Raw genomic sequence first — 21,704 nt, forward strand, 5'->3', positions numbered from 1 at the left:
TTTTCCTGAATTATCTAGAAATGTATTAGTTGCCTTACTTGATAAATACAAAGGACAATTTATATCTAAGGAAAGGAGATTGAAGTTAATGATTGGGAAAATTCAATCTGCTAAAGTTGAGACTCATTAGATAGCTTGAAATGTTCAATGGATGCATAAGCATTCAAAGTCTTCTAATGATGAGAAAATTGAGCCTGCAGTACGACCAAAAATGGATGAGGAAGATATAGTGCAAGCTGATGTTGTCTATCCTATCAAGAAAAAGGATGACACTACCTCCCAGCCGGTAATTTTTGTTGATGATATACATGATACTATAGATCTATCTGGAAACATTATTGCACTAGATATGTAGCCACTTGAAATTACTGATTCATAGGTTAATACATTAGAGATACCAACAACTCAACCAAGTGTGGATATTCCACCCCCACGGGTAAAAGATCAACCAGTGAAACCCCAACTGGTTTCATAGGCTACTCAAGAGGAACCTGCTGAAAAAGTTGTTGATCGGACCTTTGAACAGGAAAAGGAGAAAAAACAAAAGGAAGAGAAAATTAAGAAGGAGAAATTTGTTGAACTGGAAAAGGCATTAGTCAAACAACAAAATAATAATGATGATGATGATGATGATGATGATGATGATTCCCTAGGCATCACAGGGCCTATCAATGTTGATAGTATGAGTGCATCGGAATTAATGAAGATTGCAATGGTCATGCAATCCAGAGCATAGATGAAGAGGCTTAAGGAATAGAGAATGGAAGTTGAAACCATTCAAAATGTTGTAGATATTCTATCAAGCCTTCTACCAGAAACTACTGTAGGGAACTTGTCAACTCCCATTGGCAAGCTTCACCAGTTGGTTGTTGATGCCTCTGGCCAACTTAAGTCCCTTGAGGAAGTAGCGCAAACCTATGCAGAGAAGAGCTACAAGAAGAAGCGAGGAGAAAAGATCACGACGGATATTGTTGCAGGGAGAATTGCCCTATCTGTGAATAAAGATTTGTTATGAAAAGCTATTAAAAAAGGAGGGAAAATTCTTGCATTTACATCTAATGTTTCATTCTATAATACTAATATCAATCAAAAGCGAAAAAAGACTGAGAAGGAACTGGAAAATATATGTAGTGCCTACATACCTTTACAGGATTCAATCTTTGCTTTTGGCAAATTTGTGGATGATTTGGAAAACCGGTTAGATATCTATGACTGTGAATAGGCAAAAAGACTCTGATCCCTGAAAGAGTTGAAGAATTTACTTAGACCAAAGTGGACATGTTACAAAGAGCATACAAGAATGCAGAAGCCATTTTGGCTACTCTAGAGACATGTACACTTGATGCAATGAAATAATTCTTTACTCAGAACATGACTACAATAGAGATCACTAAAACCTTGTTGGAGACATGGGAAAATGATTTTTCTCAATTGAAGAGTACTTTTAGTGACATTTTTCTGAGAATTGCAATGAATACTCCTTGATTTAGATTTTTAAGTTTTTGTATATGTAAACATTTTGATACAAATTTTTCTATATATATATATATATATATGTATTTTCTTTTCAATTTGGCATTGTTGTCAAAGGGGGAGTAGATATATATATGTACAATTTTTGTAAGCACACTTAGTTGTATAGTTGTAAATTTTTTAAGTGTTGCCATTAATGTCAAAGGGGGAGATTGTTGGCTTGATGATGATTGTAATGAATGACTTCATATGTTGTCAGTAATGGAACATGTATACACACACACATTCTCACATTGTCTATCGATACTACTTCTAAAAGTTACGTGTATTATATTGCAACCGGTATTAGAAGTTTTGTTTGCGATAGTTTAGAGAGTGTCAAACCGGTACATGTAGACAACTGGTATATACAAAAATGTCCCAACACTAACTTGAAGATCCAGTGGAGATTATCGAAGAAGAAATGGAGGACAATCGGTTTACATGTTGATATGGTTAACTCCAACCAGTATCAGTGAATCGGTATTCACTGATTGTGTGATGAGTTATCACTGGTCATGATGAGTTATCCTAATCGACAAATTTTGGTGGTAATTCATGATGACTTATGTTTGATTGTCCAGATACACTGCACCTAGGAAATTGTGATATAATTCCTAAGGCTGACATGAAATCTTAATGTCTATATAATGACATTATGATGATATGAGATGATATATGATATGAGATGATTTGATGCGAAGATATAAGTGTTAAGATGTTGAAGAAATTGCGAAGTATGATGGTTATGTAGTTTTGAGTGCACAGAAGAGGATCTATTCAAGAAAGTTGTGCTACTTTTAGATCACACCACCTATTGTTTTCTAATCACTACAGCAGAAAAATCCCCTAACCGGGTAAGCTCTAACAAGCTTCATTGTACAAATCCTTTAACAAGGTGATCCATTAGTTTGGATTCAGAAATCCTCTACCGAGGTTACTCTTAATAGGGTACTACCTTTAACAAGGTATAGCTTCTAACAAAGCTTTGGGATCATTAACAAGATTGGCTCCTAGCAGAGCACCTTTGTAGACCTTAACCGATCAATTATCTATTACTGCAGATAGTTAACTTGTGAGTCTCATCTCACCAAGGTTTTTCCCATTTGGGTTTTCCATGTATAAACACTTGTGTTATGATGGATGTTTTACTTATTGTGGATTCTTTAATATCATTTTGGATAGCATGCATATTGTTGAATAAACTTGTTAAGTATATCTACTAGTCAATGTTTAAAGTAGTATTATTTTTGGTGTCATTGATTCAACCCCCCCCCCCCCCCCCTCTTAGTGCTTTATAAGTCTATCAGTGGAAACTAAAGATTATTGATAAAACCCTAAAGCAACTAATAATTATGATTTATTATTGGCAAATTAATTTAAAATTTTATAATAAATTATTAAATTTTGACGAATTTGATCCAATCATGTATCAAATATTTTGGCGAATCTTTGAGTTCAAAAATTTAATAAAATAAACCCTCTAGCAATTTAAATAAGAATAAAATAAAATTTTATATAACTTTGGTGATTTAGGTCACCTTAAAACTTGAACTATTAGCCAAAATTTGTTTTTTTCAGATTTTAAAAATTAGCCAATTGGCGAATATTAGCCACTAAAAAAATCACTTCTCTAATGGGCCAGATACTAATGATATGGGAACTAGTGGGAAGACTAATTTAGGGTGGAGAAGGGTTAAAAAACTTAAAACTTGGGACAATGATAAAACTTCTCCCGCAAGTAAATTAATTTTAGGGTAATCCTTTTCTTCTCCCTCTCTCGGTAGGACTAGTGGAGATTGTGATGGGTGATGTCCTTTTCCTACAAATTTACAACAAGACTCTCCACTTCTTAACTCCAACCATGAAGACTTGGATGATTTTCTTGGAGCTTCTAGGGAAAGATTTGTTGACCATTTCAAACTCTCAAAATGGTTCTTTTTAGAGATCAACCAAATCAATGTGAGAATTCATTCCATGTAGAGTAACATTGTATCTATACAATGAAGTAAAGATACTCCTAGGTCTAAGGAGGAAAAGAGGAAAGTGTTGGTTATTCTTGAGAATGTTTTTGAAGATGCGAATATTATGAAAAACTAAGTATGAGGGCTATATTGTTGGGAAAGAGGTCAAAATGAAGAAGGTGCATGATAACCTAGTCAATTTGATTAATATGAGTTACAAGGCTATTCATAAGAGTGCTCAAAGTATTGAATGAATTATGGATAAATGGCAAAGACTTCTGACTATTAAAATTTTTGATGGTGTATGTATTAATTTGGAGGTTTTGGCTAAGGGTAATCAGGTTTTTGCTAATAAAGGTCCATGTTCGCATAGACGGGGCAACATGAATAAGTTCGCTAAGTAGGCTAAAATTGATGTGCATAATATGAACAATTTGTATCAAAATATTAACCGACCGGACATTGAGATTTTTTAAGCCCTCAAAAACTCTTGTAATTGTTCTTTCTTATGGCTATGTTGTCTTTTTGTTCAATGATTGTCTCTTAGTTGTTGGTTTGTGTCTACTTTATTACATCTTGTAGGTTGTTGGTGGCTATGTGTTTCTTTATGTTAGCTTCTTGTAAATAGGGTTTTGGGTCCCTTAAAAAATTTCTCTACCCTTAAACAAAAACCATCATTATAAAAAAATTCAAACTAAATAGCCTTCATTATTTTCTCTTCAATATAGACTAATATGAAATATAAAAAATAATAATTATAAAAAATGACTTCACATCTATGCAACCAATACTTTAACAAGTAGAAATTACATAAAATTTGTCAAAATCTTTAATAAAGGCATGTGCATTCCATCACATTAACTCCATGTGGATGAATTCTTCACAAGGATCCGTAGGTTTATATATTCATCGACTAAAATTCTAAGATTTCATACTCAAGAGAGTATGTTGTCTTAGATGAAGAAATCATCCACTAAAATAGATTTGGTGTTTTCTCATTATCCCCTTTTTAACAATTCAATACTTTGGCAAGTAGAAATTACATAGAAATTGTCAAAATATTAAATAAAGGCATATGCATTCCATCACATCACATCCATGTGGAGAATCCTTCACAAGGATCCATTGATGTATATATCCATTGACTAAAATTACTAAATTTATTTATCTTTGATTAACAAAATTAACCACTAAAATAATGTTTGTGTTTACTCAGTATCATCTTTTAACAATTCATCACCATTGTGGGACACGTTGTATAAGAAACACAAATGTTTGCATATGGTGTTCATTTTAAAGTAATTGAAATGTTTAAAAGAAATTAATAATGATTTAATTTGTTATTCCAAGCAAGGAGTAGAGGGAAATTAATATTTCCTAACATACTAATGTGCCTTCATGATTGTGCATGGTATCTCAGCCTAAATTTTTTTATAGGATTCACAAGATCTTTATTCAACTTTTTTCACCCATCATGGTGATCATAAGTCTTCATAATTTTTATTAGAGGAGGGATGATATAGACAAGTATATTTTTCATATCTCTTGGTATGACACCTATTACCAAAAATAAATACATTAGATATAAATTACTATATATCAATTTTTTATAAATCAAAAGGACAGAATTGAATGGAAAAATATTATTTTGAGTCTTTGATAAGTTAAAATTACATATATTGCCCACACTGAACTGAGATGTAATATACTTTAAATCAATAAGATTTTCGGCCTTTAGCCTATTACCGATCAAAAAAAAAAAAAATTACATATATTAACCATTTTTAAGGACCATAAGAAAACATATATTAAACTCACGACATTAAAAATTTCTACAAACTAGACTATCTTCTTTAAAAATACCTAGAAAGCAATAAAAATTCTAGAGGTTTCCACCCATTTTAAGAATTATTGATAGTATTTATCAATATATTTAAAATAATACATTTAAAATAAAAAAATGTTTCACACAAACTACTAACTACATGCATTTAAGAATATATTTTTGTTATTATTTTAAAAAATTGAAAAAAAAATTTATTTGTAAGATTCCTAATAACCACTTTATGTCTATGTATGCTTCACCAAATTGGTGAGATAATTATTTTAGAAGATGAAATTATTAAACTACAATTTTCATACCAATACTATCTAAGAAGAACTATTAATATCATTACCTTATTTTACATCTTTATTAAATTATTTGTTTTTCTTATCCACCACTCTCTCCCTCAATGAAATAACATTTTTAAGCATGTTCTAGATCTCTATATAAAGTTTTAAGCTTCTCTAAGGGAAATATTAGAGAAAGAATTAATTCACCCTAGAAATTCAACTTTTATTTTATGGAAAGGATAGAATGTGAAAGAAAACTTTTAAAATATTGGTGTTTGAAGTCACTTCTTGAAATTTTCTAGTATTTTTATTCAAGTAATATTAACTCTTGAGTGGTGATGCTAAACAGTATGGAAGCTTTATTTGGACATAATAAGAATATTGTATGTCATTTGATTTTTTATTATGTCTTTTAGATTTCTTATTTTATTTCATATTTGTTTGGATACAATATTATTGTTAAGAAATTAATTTAATATTTAATTTTTTTAATATACTTTCAAAAAGAATCTAATTATTCTATAATATCTTAGACTATAGATAAATACATATGATTTAGAATATACAATTTTTATTAACTTATTATTAAAATAAAATTTGTAAGTTTATTACAATTTTATTATATCTACCTTGGTTTATTTGTTGAAATATCAATATATCTATTTAATATTTTTTTGAAATAGTAAATTTTTTTTCCAATTACATTTTTCCTTCACATTATAACATACTAAAAATCATATGAATGTTATGGTAGATAAAAGGAGAACTTGTTTTTCAAGATTTGATGTCATATGCAAAAAAGGTAACAACATTCTTAAATCCTTGAAATAATAAAATACTAAATAGTTAGAATAAGTATTTTTTTTTATCAATAATGGGCCATAGTTGTATATTTTATTAATTAAAATAAATGATTACAAGTTAATACAAGTTCGATTCGGTATGGGTACCGGTAGGAAAGAACCGAATGAAGAAAACCTTCGGTCTAGCCCAAGGATAAATCATAGAACATCAATACATATCCTGAAGAGCCAAATAGCCAATGGATGGCTACTTGGGAGATTACATAAAACATTAGCCCCTCTGACAGTGTTTTTAAACTTGACCTTTTATGATGAGATCCCCAAATCAAAGGTAGAGTCTTGCCAACTGAGAAGAGTCATTCTATAGTATCCCAGAAGAAATGCTTTTAATCCTGGTTGCTTTGATCGGGAAGTGGATTCCTAATTGTCTATGGATCTTGTGAATAATTGAAACATGGTTCTCCTACAGTGTGGATATTCAAGTTAATCTTGAAAACAAATTAAACTAAAGATATGTATAAAATTGTCAAGCAAGGGAAGATAATAAGCCTACCCAACTTCATAAAGCAAACCTTAGACACAGAGTCATGTGTCACAAATTCTCTTTGTTGGCCTAAAACTGGCCAATAGTAAGTCAAACTAATAATAAGTATAGAGGCTAAAACCTACATCGACATCTTGTTAAAGATTCTAAAACAAAAGATTAAATGTGACTAAACAGACCAGGGCCATTACAGCCGCAGACCACTAGAGATTAGATTAGAAAATCGGAGAAAAAATGTTCAGCATGAAGATAAAGCCATCTTAGAATATAGGAAAGGAAATATTTTTAATAAAGAGAATCAACATAGCAAGGACCGAGAGTAGAATAAATTATAGGTTATCCGATTAATGATGAAAAAACTAATACAGTTTAATAGATAACCCTTAATTAAAATATAGTGTAATGCCCCACTAGAAACCCTAAAGGAAAACAATACAACTAGGAAACTAAAAGGGTGTAATAAATATTTTCTAAAGATTAAGTGCATAATCATATCGATAGCACGTTTAACGACACAACGGAAGTCTAACGTATGATCTCCTAAGGGTTACCAACGAAGATTAATTCGTAGATTATATTAACACCACGGTTAATCCTATTGTTCAGCTAATTAGCAAAATTAAATGCTTAAGATAAAATCTACACATACATCTAAATTCCATAATGAAAGAATCAAAGTATTCCAATGCATTCATTTCCCATAGATCATATATACAAAAGATTAAAGCAACTGAATTAATATACATTCCACTAACGTAATATTACTATATCCATAAATACATGGCTTCCAATAATACCACGGAATCTAAAGTTACAAAATCAAGGTTACATAAAAGTTTGATACAATGACCACAAGGTCTCAACTGAACAATGATCACAAAAATGAGCTGGTACATGAACCACGAACCAAGAAACACCAGCGAAGCCCTTCCTCGCCTAAAGATACATTCCAGAACATCCAATGGGAAGTGGCACTACCACCTGACCATGTGATCCCGAAATGGAACCACCCCACCATGCTAGGAGATAGTAGAAAACCCTCAAGCAAGCAAAGTAAGGCAAGTACAAAAGAACTACAAGACTCCACAAACATCCATGTGACTCAACTCACAAAAACTAGTGACTCTAAGGAGAGAGTGTCATCACATAGCTTAAGATGGATACCATGGTACAACCTCCTAGGTCCCCGCTCTCTGTCCTGTTAACCTCTCCCGACTTCTGGCTCCAACTAAGTCTCATGCGGACCCTACCAATCCTTTTGTGAAGACAAGGTGGTAAGTTTTCCATTCCAGGCCTTCTCGTAACATTATGAGCCCTATACAAGCACTACACCTATGCACAAGGCACATTATCTTAATTAATACTTATTCTAACCACCCCCTAATCAATTATTAGGTTATCACTTTTTATCTAACTTCTGATGGGTTATCCTCTCATCCACTTCGGGCATGGCCCCTGCTCAAAAGCCACTCTCTCTCATAGGACACTACAGGAAAATTCTCTCTACAAGAACTCTATGGCGAAATAAACAGCCATACCTAATCCTGACAAACCACAGGTGAAGGATACACAATCACTAAACAAAGATTGACCATTTGGACAAAATACACAATGGCTCAAATCAATAAGGTTATACATCAACACCTGACCAAGGAAATATAATAACATAGGACACAATGACAACTCAACCAGAATTGCAACGAAATTTAAACTTGACTGAAAACACCATTTACACAAGATCCTAATACAGGCAATCTTTTCTTAAAATAGCAAAATGCATAAATAGCTTTCAACTTAAGACTTCCAGAAAATAAGAATTACAACTATATTAATACAAATAAACCAATGTTGTCATTTGTTGAGAAAAGTGGTAAATGAACTAGGACACATGGGAATATAGAGAACTTAGGTGATCTAAACTTAGTATTTTAAACCATAAGAAATGTTGATATTTCTTAGCGAAAAAAGAAACATATATACAATGTTATGAGTTCCGTAACTTCTATCATGCTTCCTAACAACTAACCTTATAATATAACTAAGAGATTAAATACCCCTATTCACTACTATAGCGATTAAATTAATTAACATCTATTTCTCTTATGATTTCCATTCCTCTATTTCAACCGAATAATAATACATTTTCAATAAACAACGATATAAGCAAAGTCATATAAATAATCGTAACCTATATCTAAAACCTGCAATTTCATACTTCCTTAAATAATAACCAAAATTAAATAAAGAACCTAACTCTTTATGCTTGAAACTAGCTTGGAATGAACTCTTTTGTGCCTCCTCTAAATTGACCTACTTCTTCCTTGATGGCTCACGAATTCTCTCACAAATCTTCTATTCTCCTTCTATCTCTGCTCTAAAATGCTTTCTCTCTAATCTTTCTTCTAACTTACTATCTTTCTCTCTACTCCACTTTCTATCTTCTATCTTTTTTCCTCTATTATTCTTTTCTTCATTCCATTCTCTAATCCTTCGTTGCATCTCACCCCCCTTCTCTTCCAACTCAATGGTCTCTATATAGTGTTATCATCTACCCTCTTTCCTATTCTTGGGCTATCTCTCCTAGTGGTGGATTGATTCTAAATGACACCACACATGGTTTAATTACAATATAACAATCTTAAATAGATTCAAACACCCATGTGTTCACCATGCAAAGTTATCCATTATCCATTTCATGACACCCACCACCATAGTTGTTAAGTCCATAATTATAGATTATCCATGTGGCTTTTAACTCCAAGACTAAGTTGGCTTTACTAAAAATAACTTCCTAAAAATATGCAAGGTTAACTAAATTCAAATCTGCACGTATTGTTTTCCAAGACCAAAAGTTTTGGATGCCTACCACGTACATGGGTTGGTTGCCGTGGTCCATGAGAAACCAAAGTTGCAACATGGGTTTAACTATGACTGGTATTAAATTCCTACCACCATATCGAGTATGTGACTACAACGTGATTTGTTAGCATTTTTAATGGAGCAGGAGTGTTAGTCAATGGTGTTTATGCCTTCCTTAATTCAAATAACTTACCTTTAAACCCACCTACTACCTCATTCGACGTGGAGTATGTTTACCGCTATCGTTGTCAATTATCTGCCATGTTTGCCTATGTCGATGGATATCGAACTACCAACCCAAGTCTGTCGTTTCACTGTGAGTCATGGTGCCAGGTCGACCTCTTTTCATTTGTTCCTCCATCGTTTACTGGCAATCATGGTTTGCTTTCAATAAAAAGGAAGGAGGGGTGGTTAAATACCTTTGTTGCCATGTCTCTCGGGTTGTCCATAGACCATCGACTTACTATTCACTGCAGCTATGGGATGCCAAGTTTACTTTGTCGCTTACCGTGGGCTGTAGGGTGACAAGTTGATTAGTTACATCGGCTTCCCTATCGACTCGACCACCAGTTCAATAACTGTCAAACTTATAACCCCCCACCTTTTCAAATATGATAAATAATGATATACATGACTTTATAATATATGATATATTTAAGAAAAAACCTAATAAAATAGGATATATATATATATATATATAATTCCAAATTATATATATATATAATTCCAAATTATATACATGTGTATTCAAAAACATAATATCTTGAATTGACAAGATTGTCTAATGATAAAGTAATCATTTAAACATAATTTTAAAATAAATACACATAATTAAAAGTCATCTTCATGCCTATAATATATAATCCTAATTTACGTATATGCCAATATTCATAAACATGTTTTTATGAATAATTATGTTTGTATCGTAAGACAATGATTGTATAAATTTAATTTACAAATTCACCTCAAAATGTATATATACATATATATATGTGTGTGTGTGTGTGTGTGTGTGTGTGTGTGTGTGTTCGATAAAATCAAGGTTATTAACTACCAAATATATTTAACTTGCATTAATATAAAAACGACCATTAATAAAGATGCCTTTCTTTACAAAAGACAATAATCATTCGATATATGGTACGTTATGTCGTAAACTCTAATTTATTCAACTTCCAAATAATCATATTAAAATAATCCATATAATTAAACATGAACCATATTTACCTATGTATATATATATATATATATATATATATCGAGTCTTAATATACATATAAAATACGTATAATTATAGTATAATTTTGAAAACCAAACATTAAATATAGTTTCAATAATTTACATACTTCTACACAAAATCACTATTTAATTCACATTATCAACAATTTTTCACCCTTCACAGACAAATAAAACATAACATGCAATAATTAAAATCACTAAACACACAAACTGAGCAAACCTAAAGAAAATACTCATAAAAGATCAAACAAATAAAATATGAAGGCCGAACAAATTGACAAGATGACCAACTGACGATGCTCACACAAGTGTAACTGAATAAAATAGGGTCAACTACTATCTCCTCCACTTCCATTGGAAAATATAAGGCAGCTCAGACCTGTGAAGCCAGGTGGAGACGATACCCCGTACCTACCCAGTACTTGTACCTGCAATATCATGCATCACCAAACCACACATGCATATATACAATATAGAAAACATGGCATACACATTGATGAAGGAGAATCGTGATGTTCCCTGTCTCACTGAAATGAGTGAAGGAAAATCGTCCCCTTGCATCCAATACACTCGCAGACACACAACATATAATTCCACATTGCATAGATAAAGTAAAATGTCAGTACATAGCAATAATCCATAAAATGCCATAAATCACAAGTACTGAAATACTGCAAATGAATTATGCATCTCATATCTAGATAAAGAATGAAATAATGTCATATAATTCTGAATAACAAAACATGGTAATGTGTCCACTGAAAACAACCAAGAATAAAATATGAGTCCAAACGAGTAGGGGTACTACATATAGCTAGGAATGAGCCACTAGAAACAGATTTGAAAGTGGCAGAGAGTATAAAGCATGCATGAGTCTATACCTATGCTTATGTAAGATGGGTGTATATATATATATATATATATAGTAGTATATATACGCACCTCCATCTATGTGTTTATGCATATGTTAGTATATATATACCAATGAAATACAAATCTATATATGCCTACATATATGAAAACCCATGTATAATACAATTCCGTAAATATCCCAATTCATAGTTAAGATTATCTGATAAAGAAAAATTATCTAAACAGGGTAGGATTAAGCATATATATGTACATATCTATTATGAGTCTAAGTATAGATATATTAACAAAGGAGGCAGCTATATAGTGACGAAGAACAGCATGGAAGGTTCTAAACTTCAAAAAAATAGTCAGCAGCAAACTATAGATAATTAAAGTAATTCTGAGTCTGAGTAGAGAAATGTCTAGAAGGAGATCATCTTCACAAATCTAGCTACAAGTGGCAAACCCTTTCCCTTGGATCCCTGGATGATCCGATGGTGAATTATTCGGCGAGGATAGAAACTTCAGGTCAGGATTTCTCAATCCTTCTGCCAAATCCATGTTTAGTCCCTCATCCCAAAGGTATACAACCAGCCAATGCTTGTAGGGGTTAATTTCACATGAAGCCACCACATGAGTAAATTGGTATTCCTCTGAATGATAGGACGCATATTTTCAAATTTTGCAGGATTATCGATTGCCAGAATTGGGAACTGAGGAACTTGACGATTATTCCACATTAGGATGTCAGAAAGTCGAGGATTAGGGGCCAAAAGATCATTGGTAACATTTACCATTACTCAGTCAAGTTCTCCCAGGATGCTATGCTTAAAGACCTTTAAGCATAGCTTCCTGATAAACTCCCTGTTAGGCTCAAAATGAAACACTACTGCTAAAAACATGGAGGAGATATCAGAGTTTTCTCTGGTTCTATCCTCATTGTGAATGAAATCTTCCCCTAGGATTTATAAAATGGCGTATAACTAGGTCATGAGGAGAATTGGCAATACCTTTCAAATGAGCTACCTTAATCTCACCAGTTACAACCATTTGTCTCTTAGAGCATTTGAGCTTTACAACTATGTGCATATCATCTTGTATTGCGCTATCTATCGAAATTAAATGTTGCAAATGAGGGGAGGAGCCTTTATAAAGCCAAAGGGTCGGTTGAGGAGATAGCAATTCAGGATGCGAGTAATGGATATGTAGTTTGAGCCAAAATGATTCTCCTTCATTATGAAACGTTGGATTGAGGTACTTGACAACCGAGCCCAAGTAACAACTCATAGAGAAATAATTTACATTTCCTTCTCATAATTACCATCGTCCGACGCCGCACATGCTTAGTGTATAATTAAAATCTTGCATGAATGGCATGTGTGAAGGAATGTTTGAAGCATTGGAGCCAGAGATAGTAATAATATCGGGGCAGGTACCACTAGGTTTCCAAATTTTGAGACTATTAAAAGACATGGCCGAAAAATGAGGTTATCAGAGTTAAATGTGAAAGGAAGAGAATTCAAGGTAATGGGCATGAAAGGGAAGAACATGGGAGGAAGTAGAGATGGGAAATGAAGTGACTGGGAAGGTAAGAGTTTAGGATGCTAAAAAAATACAAGAAAGTACCTAATAATAATGGAGAAAGATCAGAAGTTAATAAGATATTGAATGAGAGTGTATATTCCTATACATTTTTAGTGCTAGATTAACTAGCAGGTGAATAAGGTTGCGATCTTAACTTATATAAATAGGGGAATGTGATAGAGATAATCTAATGTATAAATATATAGTTATAAATATGTATATGCATTCTATATATATGTGTGTGAATGTGTGAATATGTGTGTATATATATATTGACATAATTATATATATGCATATATGAGTACTAATATATATATATATATATATTATAAATATATTCCCATCTACGTATATGTATATGAGTATATTTTGTAAATATAAATTTATATCTTTATATTAATAAATGAATAAATTTATATATCCAGAGATAAGAAGGTTTATAAATGGTTATGAATGTAAGTTGAGTATATTTGTATATACTAATATGAGTTGTATAAATTTATGTGGAGAAGTAAATTAATATATATAGTAAACTAAGTAGAAGATATGAATATTTATATGTATATTACATCTGGTTATGAATTTCTGAGTATCTATGAATATATGCATGTTTACGTATATATAGAAAAACAATTCTATCTATATCTATGTATATGAATATAGATATACATATTATTGTTATAAGTGTTGATATCTAACTAAAAATGCGAATGCGTGTCTTTAAATTAAATATGTATGGCTCTATATGTGTATATATGTTAATATATATATATATATATATATATGCATATATATGTATATATATATATATATATATGCATTTAAGTGTATATGAGTTTAGGGGAAAGGTATTAAAGTGATGACTATGTTTATCCGACTTATGAGATTTTGTTATAAGTATATATGAGTATATACATGTATATATATAGGAATTCTTATATATATGTGTACAAAAATATATAGTATATGTGTGATATATGTACATATATATGATATCTATATTCCTATCCATATATGCACGTAAATATATATACATATATATATATATATATATATATATATATATTAAAGATATGGTTTTAAGCTATGGATTATATCTAAGAGTAGTTTTATATGAATTCTTAAAGGATGAAGGAGAAAAGGTTTGAATGTAAATGGAGAACTAAACAAGCTGGGTTTCTAACCTATGCCTTGATTCACGAATTCCCTGCCATCTGCTCCTTGATTGGCTAGTTCATCTACTCTTTTATTACCTTCCCTATTAATGTGATTGATGATGATCACGGAGTCTCTTTTGATTTACAGATTTTGAATTCCTATCTTGTGGCAGAGCAATAGACCCTCTACTACTACATTAGCTTCTGGTACATTATTAGTGACTATCCCTAAAGGTTTTGCGAGTGCATCAACCTCTTTCCCATCCCAGGAATGGATAACACAACCTACACCTGTTGTGCTAGGGTTGCCCTGAGATGCTCCATCAAAGTTGAGTTTGAACCATTTGGGATGCGGAGGAGCCCAAACACACTGCTTTCTAACCACCGAGTTATGGTTTTCCCCTAAACCGACATACAAGGGAAGAATGATGCCCTCCTAGCATTTCCTTATGGCTTTGTCCCTAAGAGTAAATTTGGAGTTCTTCAAAGGGCATTCCTAATATAGTTGTTGGCAATCTCTGTAATACATGCTTCGATTTTAACAAGAAGGGCTACAAAATTGAGGAATTTCTCCTTAAAAATTCTTCTATTTTTTTCTTTCCAGACTTCCTAGAAGAGGATTGAAGGGGAAATGATCCAGATATGCCCGTAGTGGCTGAAATTTTGGGAGACAGGCCAACTCTACAGGAAGAAAAGAAGGCCATGTTGACAGGCCACACTTAGATTAAGTTTGTTAAAAATCCAATGCCAACAAAAAGCGGTAAATTTATAGGTGAGTAATAGGTGGTCTACATCTTCCTCCCTCTTGCAACATAATGGACACCTAGAGGGACCAGCATAGCCCACTTTCAAAAACCAATCCATTGTGAGGATTCTTTTTGTAGAGAAACCCAGAGAAAGGTCCCAGCTTTCGGAGAACATGATTTATGCCAACAGAGGGACAAGGCGGGGTTGGAGATCATTTTGGTTTCTATCTTATGTGAAATCCTATAGCTCCATTTAACACTATATTCTCCATTAGGGGAACATAACCAAATTAAGTTATCTTGGATCGAGTTGAAAGAGAGCTTGTTGGACTAGAGAATAGAAAGAAGATGAGAGAACCCTCTTTGATTAGAAGAAGATATGTTTAAAGGCTTCCAAATCTAGCCTAGAGTAGGGTTCGAGTTGAAAAAGGTGACATAATCTCTGACAAACTTGCCTACACAGTTTTCCAGTTCCTGTTTTAGGGATTCATCATGGATTAAACTACTAATAGGGGGGTACCCACCCCAGGAGTCCTCCCCAAACAATGTTGTGTCCCCTAACCCAATATTCCAAGATAGTTGGCTAGAGAGGACTCCTATACAATTGGAAATAAAGTTCCAAATTCTAGAACCTTTGGGTAAGGAAGGAATTCTGAAGATGCTGGATGGGTCAAAATTGCCCAGGTACTTATTCCTAATTATTTTTACCCATTTGAATTGTGGCTCTTTATAGATTCTCCATACTAATTTGGCTCCAAGTGCCCTATTTTGACTTTTTAGGTTTCGAAAGCCTAATCCTCCATTAGGTTTGGGTAAACACAGGTTCTCCAGTGCAATTAATGTAAATATTTTCTTATCTTCCAAACCATACCATAGGAGGATCCTCAAGATCCTAGTAAGTTTGTCCCTAATACCTCCTGAGAGTTGAAGGTAGTACATGTAGTATTGTGGGATTGTGGAGAGGATAGAACAAATCAAGGAAATTCTTCTTGCTAGCGACACCCATTTACATTTCCATGATTGCAATCTTGAATCTAGTTTGGATAGCACACCATCCCAAAGTTTGTTTTCTCTAACCCCTTTTTCCAATGGGAGTCCTAAATAAATACATGGAAGGGTTCCTGAATGGAAGCCTAGAAGATTGAGAATCTCCTTTTCTCGTTTCTCATTAGTGTTGAGGAAAAAAACCTTGGTTTTGTCTTTGTTCACATCTTGACAAGAGGCTTTCGCGTACCAATCTAAAATTAGTTTGAAGCTTCTGGCTTCACTAAGGGAACTATTACCCAGCAATAGCGTATCATCTACAAATTGTTGATGAGTAACTAGATCAACATTACTAGTGACTCTAATCCCTTCTATGTTGATAAGCTCTTGAGACTTCTGGATTGTCCTACCTAGGGATTCTGCCATAATAATATATAGGAAGGGGGATATAGGATCCCCTTGCCTCAATCCTTGAGAACTTGTGAAGAAGCTATGGGGGGAACCATTTACCAAAATTGAGAAATGAGGAGTTGAGATGCATTCGAATATCAGGTTGACCCAACTTTTGTTAAAAACAAATGCTGCCATGCACTTGCATAAGAGCCTCTAGTCCACTTTATCATAAGATTTCTTAATATCTAACTTAATGAGCATTAAAGGACTGGAGTTGATTTGAGAGGAGTGGATTGGCTCATGAGCTAGGATAACCCCGTCCTGAATAGATCCACCAGGAACAAAACTAGATTGTTCTTCTGAGATGATAATTGGGAGGAGGATTTTTAGTCTATTAGATAATGCTTTTGTAAGGATTTTATAGAGTGTATTATAGAGGGCGATAGGTCTAAACTCTTCTAGGCTTGCTGCCAAAGCCTTTTTTGGAATGAGAGCAATGAAGGTATTATTAATCTCTCAAAAAAACCTACCTAATTTTTTTGTGCCCTCTAGAGCGTCCACTAGATGTAATCCCAAAAAATGCCAACATGAATGAAAAAAGGCAACTGGAAAGTCATCCAACCCGGGTGCTTTTTCCGGTTGTAGTTCTTTAACTGCTTTCTCAATTTCATCTGCTGTGAAACTTCTATTTAAAGACATATTGTGCTTGTGAGTGATTAATTTAGGAATATTTTGTAGAAGACTTTCCAGGGTTACAAGGTTGGAGGATTCTGAGTTAAGTAGGAGTTGAAAGAAGTTAACAGTTAATTTGGCTATTCCTTCGGGATCTTCTATCAAGCGACCATTATCATCAATGATACTGGTTATTTTATTTGTGCTTCTTCTAGCTTTAGTGCTAGCATGAATTTTTTTGTATTCCTATCCCCCTCACTAAGCTAGGTTTCTCTCAATTTTTTATTTCCAGAAGGTTTCCTCTTTTGACAAAATATCTTCATAATTTTTCATAAGTAGTTTTTCTTGCATATATCAGTCTTGATCCATTCCAACTTTAATCACAGATTCATTTACTTCTTTTAACTCTAACTCAATTTGGGTTTTAGTATCAAAGATGTTGCCAAAGTTTTCATGATTCCATGTTAGGAGAGATTGTTTGATCATTTTTAACTTAGATACAAAACAAAATAGCTTAGATCTAGAAACCTTAAATTATGACCATCATTTTTCTACCATGCAAATGAAGTTTTCTTCCTTCAGCCACATGAGCTCAAATTTGAATGGGCAGTTTATCATCTTAAGGTCTTCGACTATGGTTAGTTGGATTAGAAAGTGATAAGAACCTAAGATAGGTAATATGAAAGCCTTGACTAGGTTGTTGTTAAGGGTTCCTAAGTTGTCCTTAATAAGAAACTTATCTAGTCTCTCTGCTATCATACTCAAACCAGATCTTCTATTGGTCCACATAAAGACTCCATTGTCTATAAGAATATCCATGAGGTTATTCTGGAAGGTCCAGTTTCCAAAATCTACTAAAGACTGAGGTTCTCTAGAGAAACCACTTGATTTCTCAGCGAGATTGCAGATGGCATTAAAATCTCTGCCTATGATAAAAATTTTGTTCTTATATTTATTCATAAAAGAGGAAAGTTCATCCCAGACTATTCACTTTAAATCATTTGGAGTGGGGCCGTAAACATTGATCATAATAAAATTTAGGTTATTGCTATCACATTTAACTTCTGAACCCATCCAAAATCTATTAGTCTCTAAAGCTACTAATGAGATACGTCTGGGGTCCCATATAATACCTAGACCTCCAGATGCCCCTACCGTCAGGATTCCTGACCAATTGAAGCTTCCTAAACATTTGCCAAAAATTTCTCCTCCATCACTATCTAGCTTTGTTTCCTGAATAATAGTTATTTCATCTTTAACCTTGACAATGCAACACTTGAGGATGCGCTTCTTGTTAGGGGTGTTAATGCCCCTAACATTCCCAGTAATTAACTTCATGGTGACATGGGAGGGAACTTCCCCCTCCCTACATTGAAAATGTCTATTAACCTAGATTGGTATAGAGCCTTCCCATCCATGAGTCTTAGCTCTGAATTTGATCTTCTCCCTCTTCTCTTCTAAGAAGATCCATAGTTTGGCTTATTCCTACCAACCAAATTAAGAGCTAGACCAAGCGGGCCTACCTCCAAATGGGTTTCAATACAAAGATCAAGGGAGGCTTCTCCAGGAATCTTGAATTTAGTCAAAGACCGTAGTGATGGTGGAGGCAGAGAAGTGTTGATTATTGAATCCATCTAGGCCTCCTTGAGGTTGAAATCCTTTGGGCCTCCTAAATCTAAAATGTGGTATTTTTCTCTAAGTTCATCTTTATCAAGTAGGTTGTGTTCCACTATCTCTATTTGTTCTACTATATCCGCCTTCAAGGCATTGGTGAATTCAAGTAGGTTGTTAAGGGATTCTTTGCTAAGGGAGATAGATTGTTTGTCCAAATTGTTATTAACTTGGACTGTGTTGGGAGGATATTGCTTGTCAGGAAGAGGATGGCTCGAATTTCTATTATCCATGGGGGAGTGGATTGGGACTAAATGTGGATCCCTAAGAGGGGAAATGTGATCTCCTTTTCTAATTGAAGTAGATTGTGTGGTTTTATCCTTCTTGGATGCCATTACTAAGGAGTGAAAGGGTGGGGCAAAGGAAGGCGAATCAGCCCTGATTTTGTCAGAGGGAGACGGGCCGACTGAGGGCGCGGTTGGGAGAGGGTTGGGGTGAGACTCAGGGGCTGAGATTGGCTGCCTCATGTGAATGTTTTGGTTGTTTTAAATGAAGCTATGATTGATTATTGTCTCTTTAATTGTGTTTCTCTTATGATAGATGGCCATATCAAAAGCATCAATAATTCCATTATAAATTGAAGGGACGATCTGCCATTTTCTCGTTGAGGTGATTAATTCAAAAGGGCTCAATTTAGGGTTAGTAGTTTTGAGATTGATACGTAAATTTGTCTTTTTCAAAAAAATTATCCCGTATACCTACAATGGCCAGGCATTTCCCTAGCCCTAACGCAAGTGATTCTATTATTTTTGAGACATGAAATTCGATAGGAAGGGGGCCAATATTGACCTAATGCAAGTTTCTATTGAATACAAAAGTTTTAGGGTTAAAGCTAGGAACCCAGTCAATGCAGTGAAAAATACATCCATTAAGCAAGTTCTCCTTACTTATGAGCATATCCTACTTAACACTAGAGTCAATGCATGTAATTAGAATGCATTGAGAGCCCAAATTGAAGGTACTTACTAGGTTATGAAATTTAGTCTCCCACCAACCTTTAACATCTTCGAAGGAATGATGAGAGCCTCGCCACTTAGCAATGAAGCTATTACTTTGGTGAAAGATGATGTTCTAATGGAGAATCTCTAAATCCAGCCTTATCTCAAGTTTTCATCCTTTAGGGTTCGATGGAATCGACTACGACCGATCTTCATACTTTGCATAATGAGGAGGAGTTGCTCTCCCGTATCTATTTACCCTAAAGGAATCCACCATGAGTTTCCAAGAAAAGCCCCGTGATGTAGGATTCGTGTTGAGCCATCTATGATTTAAAACCTTCCTGTATTCTCTAACTTGACCCACCAATCTATTGAAGTGTCCTACGGGAGGAGGAAAGGAAGGGGGAAAGTAGGTGTATTTAGTGCCTCTGAGCAATGGGTTGGTCGAGGATGCAGAGTGAGTCGTTGTACCAAGGAGAATCACATTAGGGACTGAAAGGATATGATGGGCGTTCCTCCGATGTCTAGTCTTTCTCCTTTCCACCACCTGCCAAACCCCTTCCTCTTCATTCTTGGTTGGCTTACACTTGGAGGGGGAAAAGAGAGTAAGACACATGGTAGAAGTTTTTCATAAAACATTAGCATTCACTGATAACCGAGAATTTGTTGAAGTTTGGTATATTTCTTCCAATGAATTCTGATAAATTGTTAGAATAAGTATTATTAATTAATTATTTCAAATCATTTATTAAAAATAATTATAATAAAAATGGTGATAAATTAAAAAAAAATTAAAGTAGTTATTGTAAATTAAATAAATCACTTTAAAAAAAAAAAGTCACAAAACTTTAAATCTTAGATAATAAATTAAAAATAGTTAATTAAAATATCTTAAAATTAACCTACTTAAAATACATGTATGAATAAAATAGTTTGAAATTTGTGTTGAAAAGATGTCTTATAAAAAAGGTTAATTGTTTTGCACATGAATGTTTGTTAGCCATTTAATCTACTTGTGTTAAAAATAATGGCTAAACACTTAAACTATTTGCATACTAACATATTAGTTTGCTTCACCTAAAGTATATTAATTCATGAACCTTCTACTTGCTCTGTGGGCTAGCTATTATAGATACCTTTCATCCAATTACTGTTGGTATTTTGGTATGGTTTTGTCATTGATTTCAACACCTACTAAACCTTATGAACTCTGGCACTTTGGAGAATCGGCAACATTCACTGGCAAGCAAATGACTTATGCACAGTCACCGGTATCTGGTACACCGGCAGGATATAATGATCACTGACACTTGGAATGGCATGGAAAACACTTGGTTATGTTGAAGACATCGTTTGGACACTTTGTCTTGGAAAATCATTTATTAGCATATTCGTATTTGCATATTTATTGTTACCGGCAAACAGGTCCAAGTTATACACCGGCAGGTTTATCTTTTCCAAATCAGCATGGCACGCTATGGAGATGACTTATTATTGTTGTAAATGCATTAAGATGACATGTTGAATTGGTTATTGCATCGGGCATTAATTTATTTGTAAATTGATTTTATTGTAATATCTCTTAGAGCCGACCTACTAAAATTGGTCCTAGGTTATGATATAAATGTATGATCTTATTTGTAAGATCAGATGTGGAATGCGAAGAAGAAT

At 33.6% G+C, this 21,704-nt stretch overlaps 1 protein-coding gene across 3 annotated transcripts in view; it reads left to right on the forward strand.

Annotated features, from left to right (window-relative positions):
• Window positions 1-21,704, forward strand: part of LOC131075899 (uncharacterized) — a 138,122-nt gene that overhangs the window by 39,780 nt on the left and 76,638 nt on the right. For 2 of the 3 annotated variants that reach the window (XM_059218583.1, XM_059218585.1), the window contains exon 5: window positions 6,346-6,393. The exons of the other annotated variant lie outside the window; for it this stretch is intronic. In XM_059218583.1, coding sequence (XP_059074566.1) covers window positions 6,346-6,393 — 48 coding nt within the window. The remainder of the gene's footprint in view (window positions 1-6,345; window positions 6,394-21,704) is intronic. 3 annotated transcript variants of the gene reach the window in all.

The sequence above is a fragment of the Cryptomeria japonica genome, chromosome 3 (genome assembly GCF_030272615.1).
Source record: "Cryptomeria japonica chromosome 3, Sugi_1.0, whole genome shotgun sequence".
Classification (NCBI taxonomy): domain Eukaryota; kingdom Viridiplantae; phylum Streptophyta; class Pinopsida; order Cupressales; family Cupressaceae; genus Cryptomeria; species Cryptomeria japonica.